The sequence below is a fragment of the Oncorhynchus mykiss genome, chromosome 7, assembly GCF_057628025.1.
Source record: "Oncorhynchus mykiss isolate SJ-2025 chromosome 7, ASM5762802v1, whole genome shotgun sequence".
Classification (NCBI taxonomy): domain Eukaryota; kingdom Metazoa; phylum Chordata; class Actinopteri; order Salmoniformes; family Salmonidae; genus Oncorhynchus; species Oncorhynchus mykiss.
In genome coordinates, this window is record NC_143028.1 from 11,735,001 (window position 1) to 11,747,500 (window position 12,500).

Here is a 12,500-nt window from a genome sequence, read left to right on the forward strand (position 1 = left end):
AGGAGGGTAGAAAGAGAGAGCGGGAGAGCGAGAGGAGGGTAGAAAGAGAGAGGGGGAGAGAGAGAGGAGGGTAGAAAGAGAGCGGGAGAGAGAGGGGGAGAGAGAGGAGGGTAGAAAGAGAGAGGGGGAGAGAGGGGAGAGAGAGAGGAGGGTAGAAAGAGAGAGGGGAGAGAGGGGAGAGAGAGAGAGAGAGAGGAGAGAGAACAATTTCAGATGAAAATTGATATTACCGTTCTACTCATTGGCATCATGTCTCTGTGAGGAAAACCACAGGTGGATCTGAATCCTATGGTTCTAAGAGGTTGGTTATTAGAGACCATAGTCAAATACATAAGTCGAACACTTTGGTGTCTCCATACCTGGCGTCTTCTGGCGACTCAGCAAACACCTGGTACGTCCTCTCATCTGTCACGATGTTCAACGCATTCTCCTTCTCATGGTTGTTCACGATCTCCCTGCGGGGAACAGAGAGGAAAGGAAATAAGTTTTGCTTTGTCAATGAGTTTCATTGTGGATTGGGCTTAAGACTAGAGTCTTACTTGGCGGCGCGGATGTCGATGGTTCCCTTCAGTTTCTCCTCGCTGTCGTTGTCAAAGTACATCAGTTTGTGTTCCCTCAGAACAAACCAACGCATCTTCCAGTTCCTGCAGGGGGAGGTAGGGTGTAGGGGTTAACACACACACACACGCACACGCACGCACGCACACACACACACACGCACACACACACACACAAGACAAACACTCCCCTCTAATCCCCCTCTAAACAAACAGACACACACCCCAACCTGCGGGACAGAGTGGACAGTCCTCCTCCCTTCTTATGGAGCCAGCCAGACTTGAGGGACTCCTGTTTGGAGCGGAACCACATGAAGGTCTCATCCTTCAACACACACCACCGCCTGCGCCATGGAATCATCAGACCAGCTGAGAGGGAGACACACACACACACACACACACACACACACACACACACACACACACACACACACACACACACACACACACACACACACACACACGTTCATTATGCCACTACAACCAGTTAAAGGGATGGGAGAGAAACATGGGCTGTGTGTAAGTGTTGTGTACACGTGTTTGTGTTTGTGTGTTTGTAGGTGTGTGTGTGTTTGTAGGTGTGTGTGTGTTTGTGTGTGTGTTTGTACTCACCCTTCATGTAGAGGTAGCTATGGAAGTACGGAGGTCCGTTCCCGTTGAGAAGAGTGACCCTGCCGTTGTGTACCTCCTCATCTGTGTCCAACAGCCCATCATGCTCATCATCACTCTCTATGTACTGGACAACACAGATATATACCTCAATATCTATATATCTATATATCTATATATATATATACACACACACAGGTAACTGCCAGAATAAAGGAAACACTTTAGTAAATAAGGGATTCAAAGTGTACTGAAAGCAGGTGCTTCCACACAGGTGTGGAATTAACATCCCATCATGCTTATGGTTATGTATAAAAATGGTTGGCAGACCCAGTTGCCCATTATTTTGGTGACCATGGCTAGAAGAAGAGATCTCAGTGACTTTGACAGAGAGGTGACTGTTGGAGCACGTTTGGCAGGAGCTTCAGTGACAAAGACTGCTCAAATTGCTGATGTTTCACGACATACGATGTCCGTCTCAGTCACCAGATCTCAACCAAATTGGGAGATTATGGGAGAATCTGAAGCGGCGCCTGAGACAGAGTTGTCTACCACCATCAACAAAACACCAAATTATGGAATTTATTGTGGAAGAATGGTGTCGTATTCCTCTAATAGTGTTCCAGACACTTGTCAAATCTATGCCAAGGTGGGTTGAAGCTGTTCTGTCTCGTGGTGCCCCAACGCCCTATTAAGACACTTTATGTTGGTGTTTCCTTTATTTTGGCAATTACATGTACGTCCAATATGCCTCATAAATATACACAGCAATAATGTGTGAATGTGTGTGTTTGTGTGTGTGTATGTGTGAATATGTGTGTGTGTACTAACTGAGTCAGAGCTGCCCTTGTATGACTCTATGCTGGCGTTGGTGCACGTGGACTTCCTCAGAGCTTCTTCCTCTGTCATGGCCGCGCTGCCTCTGTTGCTATTCTGCCCGGATGCGGAACCATCGTCTCCCGCGGTGACAGAGCCCTCCTCCTCGTCGTAATCTGATTCGCCGCTGTCGACCGGCATGCTGTAGATCGGCTCCTCCCCTTCTCCGAGGCTCAAGATACTCGTCCTCCCTCCATCACCCTCTTTTTTCTCCCCCTCTTTTCCTTTTCCCTCCCCCTCTTCAGGAGGCAGTGGTGGGGGGGGAGGTGGGAGAGGGGTGTCAGAGCCATCTCCAGCTGGTAAGGGGGGAGGCGGGGGAGGGACGGGAGTGGGTGAGGATGAATCGAGGAGAGGGGGAGGTGGTGTAGCAGTAGAGCCCTCAGCGAAGGCAGGTGGAGGGGGAGGCAGGTGGGCGAACATATCCTGGTCCACGGCAGCGTCAGCCTCGGCTGGAGGAGGGAAGTCTGGGAGGAGAGGGACAGTGCACTCCTCCTCGGCATGGAAGCCCTCATCAACCTCCTCCTCCTGGGTTCCGGCTGTGGCCATGCCTGGCCCCTCCTGGAGCCGCTGGAGGGCAGGGAGACAACGGGTTAGGATCAGGGCAGATAAGGCCAGGTTTTATGTTTTAAGCATATCCAACTTAACACAGGAGAGGGACGTAATTAGAACAACCTCAACACTCTTCAGGAAATACGGAACACCAACCTCTGCGCTAGCGCTAGCAGCGGTGGCTAAACTGGGATCCAGACCTCCAAAGTCCAGGAGGTCGATTAGTTCTGTGGCCTTACGAGAGGCCTCCTTCTTCAGCCTCTTGATCTCTGCGTCCCGGCGTAGCCGGAGCTCCTGCCTGGAGGACTCACAGAGCTGGGAGACCCCATCCTCCCTCTGTTTCTGTAGGCGCTCGATCTCCAACTCTATACGCAAGATCTCCTCCATCTGACGGGCCTCTTCTTCCGTCTTTCCTTCCTTCTTCTGGAAAGGGAGAGAGGGAGGAGGCGGAGGGAGGAAAGGGAGAGAGACACAATGGAGTGGAGAGGGAGAGAAAGAGAGGAAATTATAAAGAACGTCAGGTGTCATCTCATGTCTGATGACATGGATGAGCCCATTCCTATGATAGTCATTGGCCTCAGGACCAGACCATTTTCTAAAAGAGGGGTGAGCAGAGAAAAGAGTAGAGAAGAGAAAGCTCACCTCAGAACCCTGAGCGGCCTCTACGCCTCCCTCCTCCTGTTCTCTCTTCTTCCTCTCCTCCTCCTCTCTCTTCCTCCTCTCGTCTCTGAGTTGACGGCAGCTTGCGCGGGCCACCTGTCCTCGTCTGTGTTTTTGGAGTACCCGCGTCGCCAAGCATCGCCGTAGAAACCATTTCCGTTGTATGTGGGTACGAAGGTACCCCTGGAGGGTGACGACGCTCTCCTTCACACGCTTAAAGTGCTTCCTGGCGGTGTAGGTGAGGATGTGGGCTCTGATGACCATGCCTGCTTTACGGCGAACCTCGTCTCTCTCTTTCTCCAGATGCTGTTCCAGAGACTCCTTCATAAACACCTACAGGTCGGAGGTGTGACGTCATGGGTGAGAGGTTGAGGGGTCAGGTGGGCAGGGTGAAATGTCACTTCAACATCTGTTGGTATCCACAGGTTCCACTAAAGTTCTGCTGCAGTCTTACCTTGGTCTTTCCCAGCTGCCACTCCTTCTTGGCACGGTCGTATTTGGTCAGCAGGTCTGTACTCCTCTTCTTATCATCCCCCGCTCCACCCCCCTTCTCTTGTAGAATGATCTGATACCTGAGAGAGAGGAAGACAGGGGTGGAGAAAGAGGAAGTGAAAGAGTAACAAAGTTAAAACAAACTAAGTTTATTTACATACACTAGCCCAGAGAGAGAGAATTACAAAAAGAGGCACAGGGGGAAGAGACAGACAGACACACACACACTGACACACACACACTGACACAGACAGACAGACTGACACAAACAGACACACACAGACAGACAGACAGACAGACAGACAGACAGACAGACAGACAGACAGACAGACAGACAGACACACAGACACACAGACAGACACACTGACACAGACAGACAGACAGACAGACAGACAGACAGACAGACAGACAGACAGACAGACAGACACACACACACACACTGACACAAACAGACACACACAAACAGACACACACAAACGGACAGACAGACAGACACAGACAGACAGACAGACAGACAGACAGACAGACAGACAGACAGACAGACACACTGACACAGACAGACAGACAGACAGACAGACAGACAGACAGACAGACAGACTGACACAGACAGACAGACAGACAGACAGACAGACAGACAGACAGACAGACAGACAGACAGACAGACAGACAGACAGACACTGACACTGACACTGACACCGACACAGACAGACAGACGGACACAGACAGACACACAGACAGACACACTGACACAGACAGACAGACAGACAGACAGACAGACAGACAGACAGACAGACAGACAGACAGACAGACAGACAGACAGACAGACAGACAGACAGACAGACACACAGACAGACACACTGACACAGACAGACAGACAGACAGACAGACAGACAGACAGACAGACAGACAGACAGACAGACACACACACACACACTGACACAAACAGACACACACAAACAGACACACACAAACGGACAGACAGACAGACACAGACAGACAGACAGACAGACAGACAGACAGACAGACAGACAGACAGACACACTGACACAGACAGACAGACAGACAGACAGACAGACAGACAGACAGACAGACTGACACAGACAGACAGACAGACAGACAGACAGACAGACAGACAGACAGACAGACAGACAGACAGACAGACACTGACACTGACACTGACACCGACACAGACAGACAGACGGACACAGACAGACACACAGACAGACACACTGACACAGACAGACAGACAGACAGACAGACAGACAGACAGACAGACAGACAGACAGACAGACAGACAGACAGACAGACACTGACACTGACACTGACACTGACACCGACAGACACACTGACACAGACAGACACACGGACACACAGACAGACAGACAGACAGACAGACAGACAGACAGACAGACAGACAGACAGACAGACAGACAGGCACGCACGCACGCACACACACACACACACTGACCGGCTGATGAAGTCTTTGAAGGTTCTGCGGACAGGGAAGCCGGCCCGGCGGATCTTAACTGTTTCTAACATTCCAGAATACCTCAGCTGGTTCAGAACCACTTCCGGGTCAAACACGCTAGGGTTCTACACGGGTCACAGGTCAGAGGTGTTTGGTTACAATAAGTTGTTCTGATATACATTTGTGTCACCCTATGTTCAAGGAGCTTGATGTCTGGTAAAGAGTGTCTTACAAAGGTATACCATATACACTACTGGTTAAAAGTTTTAGAACACCTAACACCACCTTATTCAAGGGTTTTTCTTAATTTTTACTATTTTCTACATTGTAGAATAATTGTGAAGACATCAAAACTATAAAATAACACATATGGAATCTTGTAGTAACCAAAAAAGTGTTAAACAAATCAAAATATTTTATATTTGAGATTCTTCAAATATCCACCCTTTGCATTGATGACAGCTTTGCACACTCTTGGCATTCTCTCAACCAGCTTCACCTGGAATGCTTTTACAACAGTCTTGAAGGAGTTCCTACATATGCTGAGCACTTGTTGGCTGCTTTTCCTTCACTCTGCGGTCAGACTCATCCCAAACCATCTCAATTTGGTTGAGGTCGGGGGATTGTCCCAAACCAGATGGGATGGCGGATCGCTGCAGAATGCTGTGGTAGCCATGCTGGTTAAGTGTGCCTTGAATTCTAAATAAATCACAAACAGTGCCACCAGCAAGGCACCCTCACACCATCACACCTCCTCCTCCATGCTTCACGGTGGGAAATACACATGCAGAAATCATCCGTTCACCCACACCGCGTCCCACAAAGACATGGCGGTTGGAACCAAAAATCTCCAATTTGGACTACAGACCAAAGGACACATTTCCTCCGGTCTAATGTCCATTGATCGTGTTTCTTGGCTCAAGCAAGTCTCTTCTTATTATTGGTGTCTTTTAGTAGTGGTTTCTTTGCAGCAATTCGACCATGAATGCCTGATTCACGCAGTCTCCTCTGAACAGTTGATGTTTAGATGTGTCTGTTACTTGAACTCTGTGAAGCATTTATTTGGGCTTCAATTTCTGAGGCTGGTAACTCTAATGAACGTATCCTCTGCAGCAGAGGTAATTCTGGGTCTTCCTTTCCTGTGGCGGTCCTCATGAGAGACAATTTCATCATGATGGTTTTTGCGACTGCACTTGAAGAAATGTTCCGTATTGACTGACCTTCACGTCATAAAGTAATGATGGACTGTCGTTTGTCTTTGCTTATTTGAGCTGTTCTTGCCATAATATGGTATTTTACCAAACAGGGCTATCTTCTGAATACCCCCCTACCTTGTCACAACACTGATTGGCTCAAATGCATTAAGAAGGAAATAGACTCCACAAATTAACTTTTTAAAAGGCACAAATGTTGATTGAAATGCATTTCAGGTGACTACCTCATGAAGCTGGTTGACAGAATGTCAAGAGTGTAAAAAGCTGTCATCAAGGCAAAGGGTGGCTATTTGAAGAATCTCAAATATAAAATATATTTTGATTTTTTTTGGTTACTACATGATTCCATATGTGCTATTTCGTAGTTTTGATGTCTTCACTATTATTCTACAATGTAGAAAATAGTAAAAATAAAGAACAAGCCTTGAATGAGTAGCTGTTCTAAAACTTTTGACCGGTAGTGTATACAAAAGTATGTGGACACACCTTCAAATAAGTGGATTCAGCTAGTTCAAGCCATCCTGTTGCTAACAGGTGTATAAAATCGAGCACACAGCCATGCAATCTCCATAGACAAACCTTGACACTAGAATGGCCTTACTGAAGAGCTCAGTGACTTTCAACGTGGCACCATCATAGGATGCCACCTTTTCAAGGAGTCAGTTCGTCAAATTTCTGCCCTGCAAGAGCTGCCCCGGTCAACTGGAAATGCTGTTATTGTGATGTGGAAATGTCTAGGAGCAACAACGGCTCAGCCGCGAAGTGGTAGGCCACACAAGCTCACAGAACGGGACCGCTGAGTGCTGAAGCGCGTAAAAATCGTCTGTCCTCGGTTGCAACACCAACTACTAAGTTCCAAACTGCTTCTGGAAGCAACATCAGCACAATAACTGGTCGTCAGGAGCTTCATGAAATGGGCTTCGATGGCCAAGCAGCCGCACACAAGCCTAAGATCACCATGCACAATGCCAAGCATCGGCTGGAGTGGTGTAAAGCTCTCCGCCATTGGACTCTGGAGCAATGGAAACGCGTTCTCTGGAGTGATGAATCACGCTTCACCATCTGGCAGTCCAACAGACAAATCTGGGTTTGGCCAGGAGAATGCTACCTGCCTGAATGCATAGTGCCAACTGTAAAGTTAGGTAGAGGAGGAATAATGGACTGGGGCTGTGGAAATCTTAACTCTCCAGCATACAATGACATTGTAGACGATTCTGTGCTTCCAACTTTGTTTGGGGAAGGCCCTTTCCTATTTCAGCATGACAATGCCCCCGTGCACAAAGCAAGGTCCATATAGAAATGGTTTGTCAAGATCTGTGTGGAAGAACTTGACTGGCCCACACAGAGCCCTGACCTCAACCCCATCAAACACCTTTGGGATGAATGTGGCTGAATGGAAGCAAGTCCCCGCAGTAATGTTCCAACATCTAGTGGAGGCTGTTATAGCAGAAAAGAGGGGACCAACTTCATATTAACGCCCATGATTTTGGAATGAGAAGTTCGACGAGCAGGTGTCCACATACCTTTGGTCATGTAGTTTATGTAAGGTGATAGGTAGGACTTTTGGGGTTAATATAGATATGTAGTGTGAAAGACATAGATATGTAATAGATGATACTAACCTTCTCGTTGTTGGGTTTGATGCAGCGCACAAAAAAAGGGTTGGACACGCTCAGAGTGCCCATGAGGGAATGGAGAGAGTCCTGAGAGAGACACAGAGAATCAGTACACACACACACACACACACACACACACACACACACGCACACACACACACACACACACACACACACAACTTCTCTCACCCTAAACTGTGAGCTGACGGTAGGCTTGCGTCTGGCTGTTCCCATCTTCAGAGTCTCCTCACTGTTCCTGCTGCCTACTCTCTCAAACAGATCATAGATGAAGTCCAGTTTGCTCTCCTTCAGCATGTTGAGGATGTCGTCTCTGAATGTATCTCTGTTCTTCTCCAGAACCCCGGTGACATCATACAGAACCTCTCCAGCATAGTGCCTGATGCCAAACTGATGGTCAGCCAGTCGAGGCTTCACATAGTAAGGGTTTGTCTGCAGAGGGAGAAGGAGACAAGTTATATCCCACCATATGAATGAATGTCACATAGTAGCATGTGTGTCACAGGAGGCTGGTGAGGGGAGGGCGGCGCATAATAATGGTGGAATAGAGTGAATGGATTGCTATCAAACTATGTGTTTGATGAGTTTTATACCATTAAGTACACTCTGTTCCAGCCATGAATATGAGCCAATCCTCCCCAATGAAGGTGTCACCAGCCATCTGTGGTGTGTGTGTGTGTGTGTGTTATGTTGGGTGGGGCGGGGTTGTTTGTGTGGGTCTGTGTGTGTGTGTACTGTATGACTCACAGAGTGCCTGCTGTGTAGTTTCTCCAGCAGTGTGAAGTCTGTCCCTTTGGGGAAGCGACTCTCCTCGTTGACCAACGCTAGCATCCCAAGTTTCTGGCAGAGAGACACACAACCAAAACATCAGATTAAATCTACTTCCCATTAACATTACATCAGCCCCAGTGTTGGGCTGAATCCTAAATAGCACCCTATTCCCTATATAGTGCACTCTTTTTGGCCAGAACCCCATGGGCCCAAGTAATGGACTCAATAGGGAATACATATCTCCCTATATACAGTGCCTTGCGAAAGTATTCGGCCCCCTTGAACTTTGCGACCTTTTGCCACATTTCAGGCTTCAAACAAAAAGATATAAAACTGTATTTTTTTGTGAAGAATCAACAACAAGTGGGACACAATCATGAAGTGGAACGACATTTATTGGATATTTCAAACTTTTTTAACAAATCAAAAACTGAAAAATTGGGCGTGCAAAATTATTCAGCCCCTTTACTTTCAGTGCAGCAAACTCTCTCCAGAAGTTCAGTGAGGATCTCTGAATGATCCAATGTTGACCTAAATGACTAATGATGATAAATACAATCCACCTGTGTGTAATCAAGTCTCCGTATAAATGCACCTGCACTGTGATAGTCTCAGAGGTCCGTTAAAAGCGCAGAGAGCATCATGAAGAACAAGGAACACACCAGGCAGGTCCGATATACTGTTGTGAAGAAGTTTAAAGCCGGATTTGGATACAAAAAGATTTCTCAAGCTTTAAACATCCCAAGGAGCACTGTGCAAGCGATAATATTGAAATGGAAGGAGTATCAGACCACTGCAAATCTACCAAGACCTGGCCGTCCCTCTAAACTTTCAGCTCATACAAGGAGAAGACTGATCAGAGATGCAGCCAAGAGGCCCATGATCACTCTGGATGAACTGCAGAGATCTACAGCTGAGGTGGGAGACTCTGTCCATAGGACAACAATCAGTCGTATATTGCACAAATCTGGCCTTATGGAAGAGTGGCAAGAAGAAAGCCATTTCTTAAAGATATCCATAAAAAGTGTCGTTTAAAGTTTGCCACAAGCCACCTGGGAGACACCCCAAACATGTGGAAGAAGGTGCCCTGGTCAGATGAAACCAAAATTGAACTTTTTGGCAACAATGCAAGACGTTATGTTTGGCGTAAAAGCAACACAGCTCATCACCCTGAACACACCATCCCCACTGTCAAACATGGTGGTGGCAGCATCATGGTTTGGGCCTGCTTTTCTTCAGCAGGGACAGGGAAGAGGGTTAAAATTGATGGGAAGATGGATGGAGCCAAATACAGGACCATTCTGGAAGAAAACCTGATGGAGTCTGCAAAAGACCTGAGACTGGGATGGAGATTTGTCTTCCAACAAGACAATGATCCAAAACATAAAGCAAAATCTACAATGGAATGGTTCAAAAATAAACATATCCAGGTGTTAGAATAGCCAAGTCAAAGTCCAGACCTGAATCCAATCGAGAATCTGTGGAAAGAACTGAAAACTGCTGTTCACAAATGCTCTCCATCCAACCTCACTGAGCTCGAGCTGTTTTGCAAGGAGGAATGGGAAAAACTTTCAGTCTCTCGATGTGCAAAACTGATAGAGACATACCCCAAGCGACTTACAGCTGTAATCACAGCAAAAGGTGGCGCTACAAAGTATTAACTTAAGGGGGCTGAATAATTTTGCACGCCCAATTTTTCAGTTTTTGATTTGTTAAAAAAGTTTGAAATATCCAATAAATGTCGTTCCACTTCATGGTTGTGTCCCACTTGTTGTTGATTCTTCACAAAAAAATACAGTTTTATATCTTTGTTTGAAGCCTGAAATGTGGCAAAAGGTCGCAAAGTTCAAGGGGGCCGAATACTTTCGCAAGGCACTGTATCTCCCTGTAGCAGGAGAACTTTCTTACAATACAGGACATTTTAAACTTGTAGTGTATTTCAGATTTAAAAAGGCTTCTGAAGTTTGTAATTACACTTTGAAATTTTATCAGACTTGATTTTCCCACATAATAATTCACACTGGCTCAAATTAAGATCCTATCTGTAGAATGCCATTTGGGAGACAACTTTGGTCTCTTACCTTCTCTATGAGGTCCAGACACTCAGCGTTATCCATCCAGTCTATGGCTTCCCACTGGACTCCCTCTCTATGGACACACAGCGTTATCACAGGTAGAGCCCAACGTTGTTTCTGTCTCAGAATGTGTGTGTATATCTCAGCATGTGTGTTTGTGTATATCTCAGTGTGTGTATATCTCTGTGTGTGTGTGTGTATATCTCAGTGTGTGTGTGTATATCTGTGTGTGTGTGTGTGTGTGTGTGTGTGTGTGTGTGTTGGCATTACTGTCCTGTGAGGATCACAATGGGTCAGATCAGCTTTGCAATGATTGACAATAACCAGACCTTCACACACCAGAGGAGGAGGGTACTGGGCCGGTTTGACAGTTCACGCCCTGTTGTAAATTACAGGAGAGAGGGGGGATCTTTCTCCCCCTTTAGTATCAACCAAAGGAATGTCATTGTTTCACAGACAGTTTTCCCTCTTAAACTCTAACACGGTCAAAAGTATATATTGGATCAATATTTCTACCATAAGAATGTAGGGAATGGTCAGCGGGGAGCAAAAGGAAACTAATGTCATGTTGTTTTTTATTCTGTGATGTCATTAAAACTGGTATAAAAGAAATACTGTGACTTGAAAAGTATTTACACTACAGGTATGAAGTCTCCATCCTTAACGTTGTGCATATAATATGAACAATTCTGAAAGTATTTTTGCTAAGATATGAATGTGATTTTAGGAGGTAGGAGAGAATCTATCGCCTATAAACTGTGCATAGTAAGTAACCACGCCCGAGTGAGGTCGGAGAGCGTGTCAGACTGATAGAACAATGCCCTTTTGATGAGAGTGCATAAAAAGCCAACAAAATGAACATTAGACCAGGAAAGACGGGGAATTGCAGCCCATGTCTAAAGTGGTTTAAATCCTGACTATCAACACGAGGAGGAAGAGGCGAGAAGCTCACCTCAGACAATCACTGGCACAGTTGATTAGCTGTCCTAAGTCAGATACCGAGAAAAACTAATCTAAGTGAGACTATCCTACTACGCTCGTCACCAATTGGAACCGTCGACATGGCTGGCTATCTTCCAGAGTGAACAACAGTAGAAGAGATGGATCCGGACCCTTTCAGACAACCAGAGCCTTACCAGCGTGCCGCTGAAAGGCCAACCCTCATCCTTCCTAAGAAGGCCTGGTTCTGACCGAACAAAGACACTCCCACGTAAATACATTCATGATTCCTTATTCCAAACGGGCGGCGGTTCGTGTGCAACGTATATGATTAATGTGAGAATAGTTCTAAAATGTATCCACGATAAGTGTCCCTTTTTCTCTCGCTCTCTCCTCCCCACCCCTCTATAAGCCCCCATATTTTGTCAGTCCACATATTTTTGTCTTATGTAAACGGTGTATGTTTATTCTGTGTTATTATTTAGTTAGCTAATAAATAAATAATTCAACCAATTTGTGCAGTACTGAATCATGAGTGAGGCTGGGTTTTTTTGCAGTTGCATGAGGTTAAGACTATTCAGAATGATATGATACAACGTTATGATTAATATGATTAAGTTGACTGTTTATAGATGTGATAGGTAAAGAACTTTTAG

The 12,500-nt window shown here is 46.3% G+C and overlaps 1 protein-coding gene across 2 annotated transcripts in view; it reads right to left on the reverse strand.

Moving 5' to 3' along the window:
* myo10l1 (myosin X, like 1) overlaps nucleotides 1–12,500 on the reverse strand; it is an 81,872-nt gene that overhangs the window by 14,471 nt on the left and 54,901 nt on the right. Inside the window, exons 14-26 of one of the 2 annotated variants that reach the window (XM_036982808.2) lie at nucleotides 10,912–10,978; nucleotides 8,807–8,899; nucleotides 8,231–8,491; nucleotides 8,048–8,128; nucleotides 5,212–5,336; nucleotides 3,706–3,823; nucleotides 3,234–3,584; nucleotides 2,748–3,014; nucleotides 1,998–2,609; nucleotides 1,170–1,293; nucleotides 788–926; nucleotides 540–644; nucleotides 360–455 (exon numbers count right to left, since the gene is read on the reverse strand). In XM_036982808.2, coding sequence (XP_036838703.1) covers nucleotides 360–455; nucleotides 540–644; nucleotides 788–926; nucleotides 1,170–1,293; nucleotides 1,998–2,609; nucleotides 2,748–3,014; nucleotides 3,234–3,584; nucleotides 3,706–3,823; nucleotides 5,212–5,336; nucleotides 8,048–8,128; nucleotides 8,231–8,491; nucleotides 8,807–8,899; nucleotides 10,912–10,978 — 2,439 coding nt within the window. Of the gene's footprint in view, nucleotides 1–359; nucleotides 456–539; nucleotides 645–781; nucleotides 927–1,169; nucleotides 1,294–1,997; nucleotides 2,610–2,747; nucleotides 3,015–3,233; nucleotides 3,585–3,705; nucleotides 3,824–5,211; nucleotides 5,337–8,047; nucleotides 8,129–8,230; nucleotides 8,492–8,806; nucleotides 8,900–10,911; nucleotides 10,979–12,500 lie in introns of both variants that reach the window. The other variant, XM_036982807.2, reaches the window with a different exon arrangement.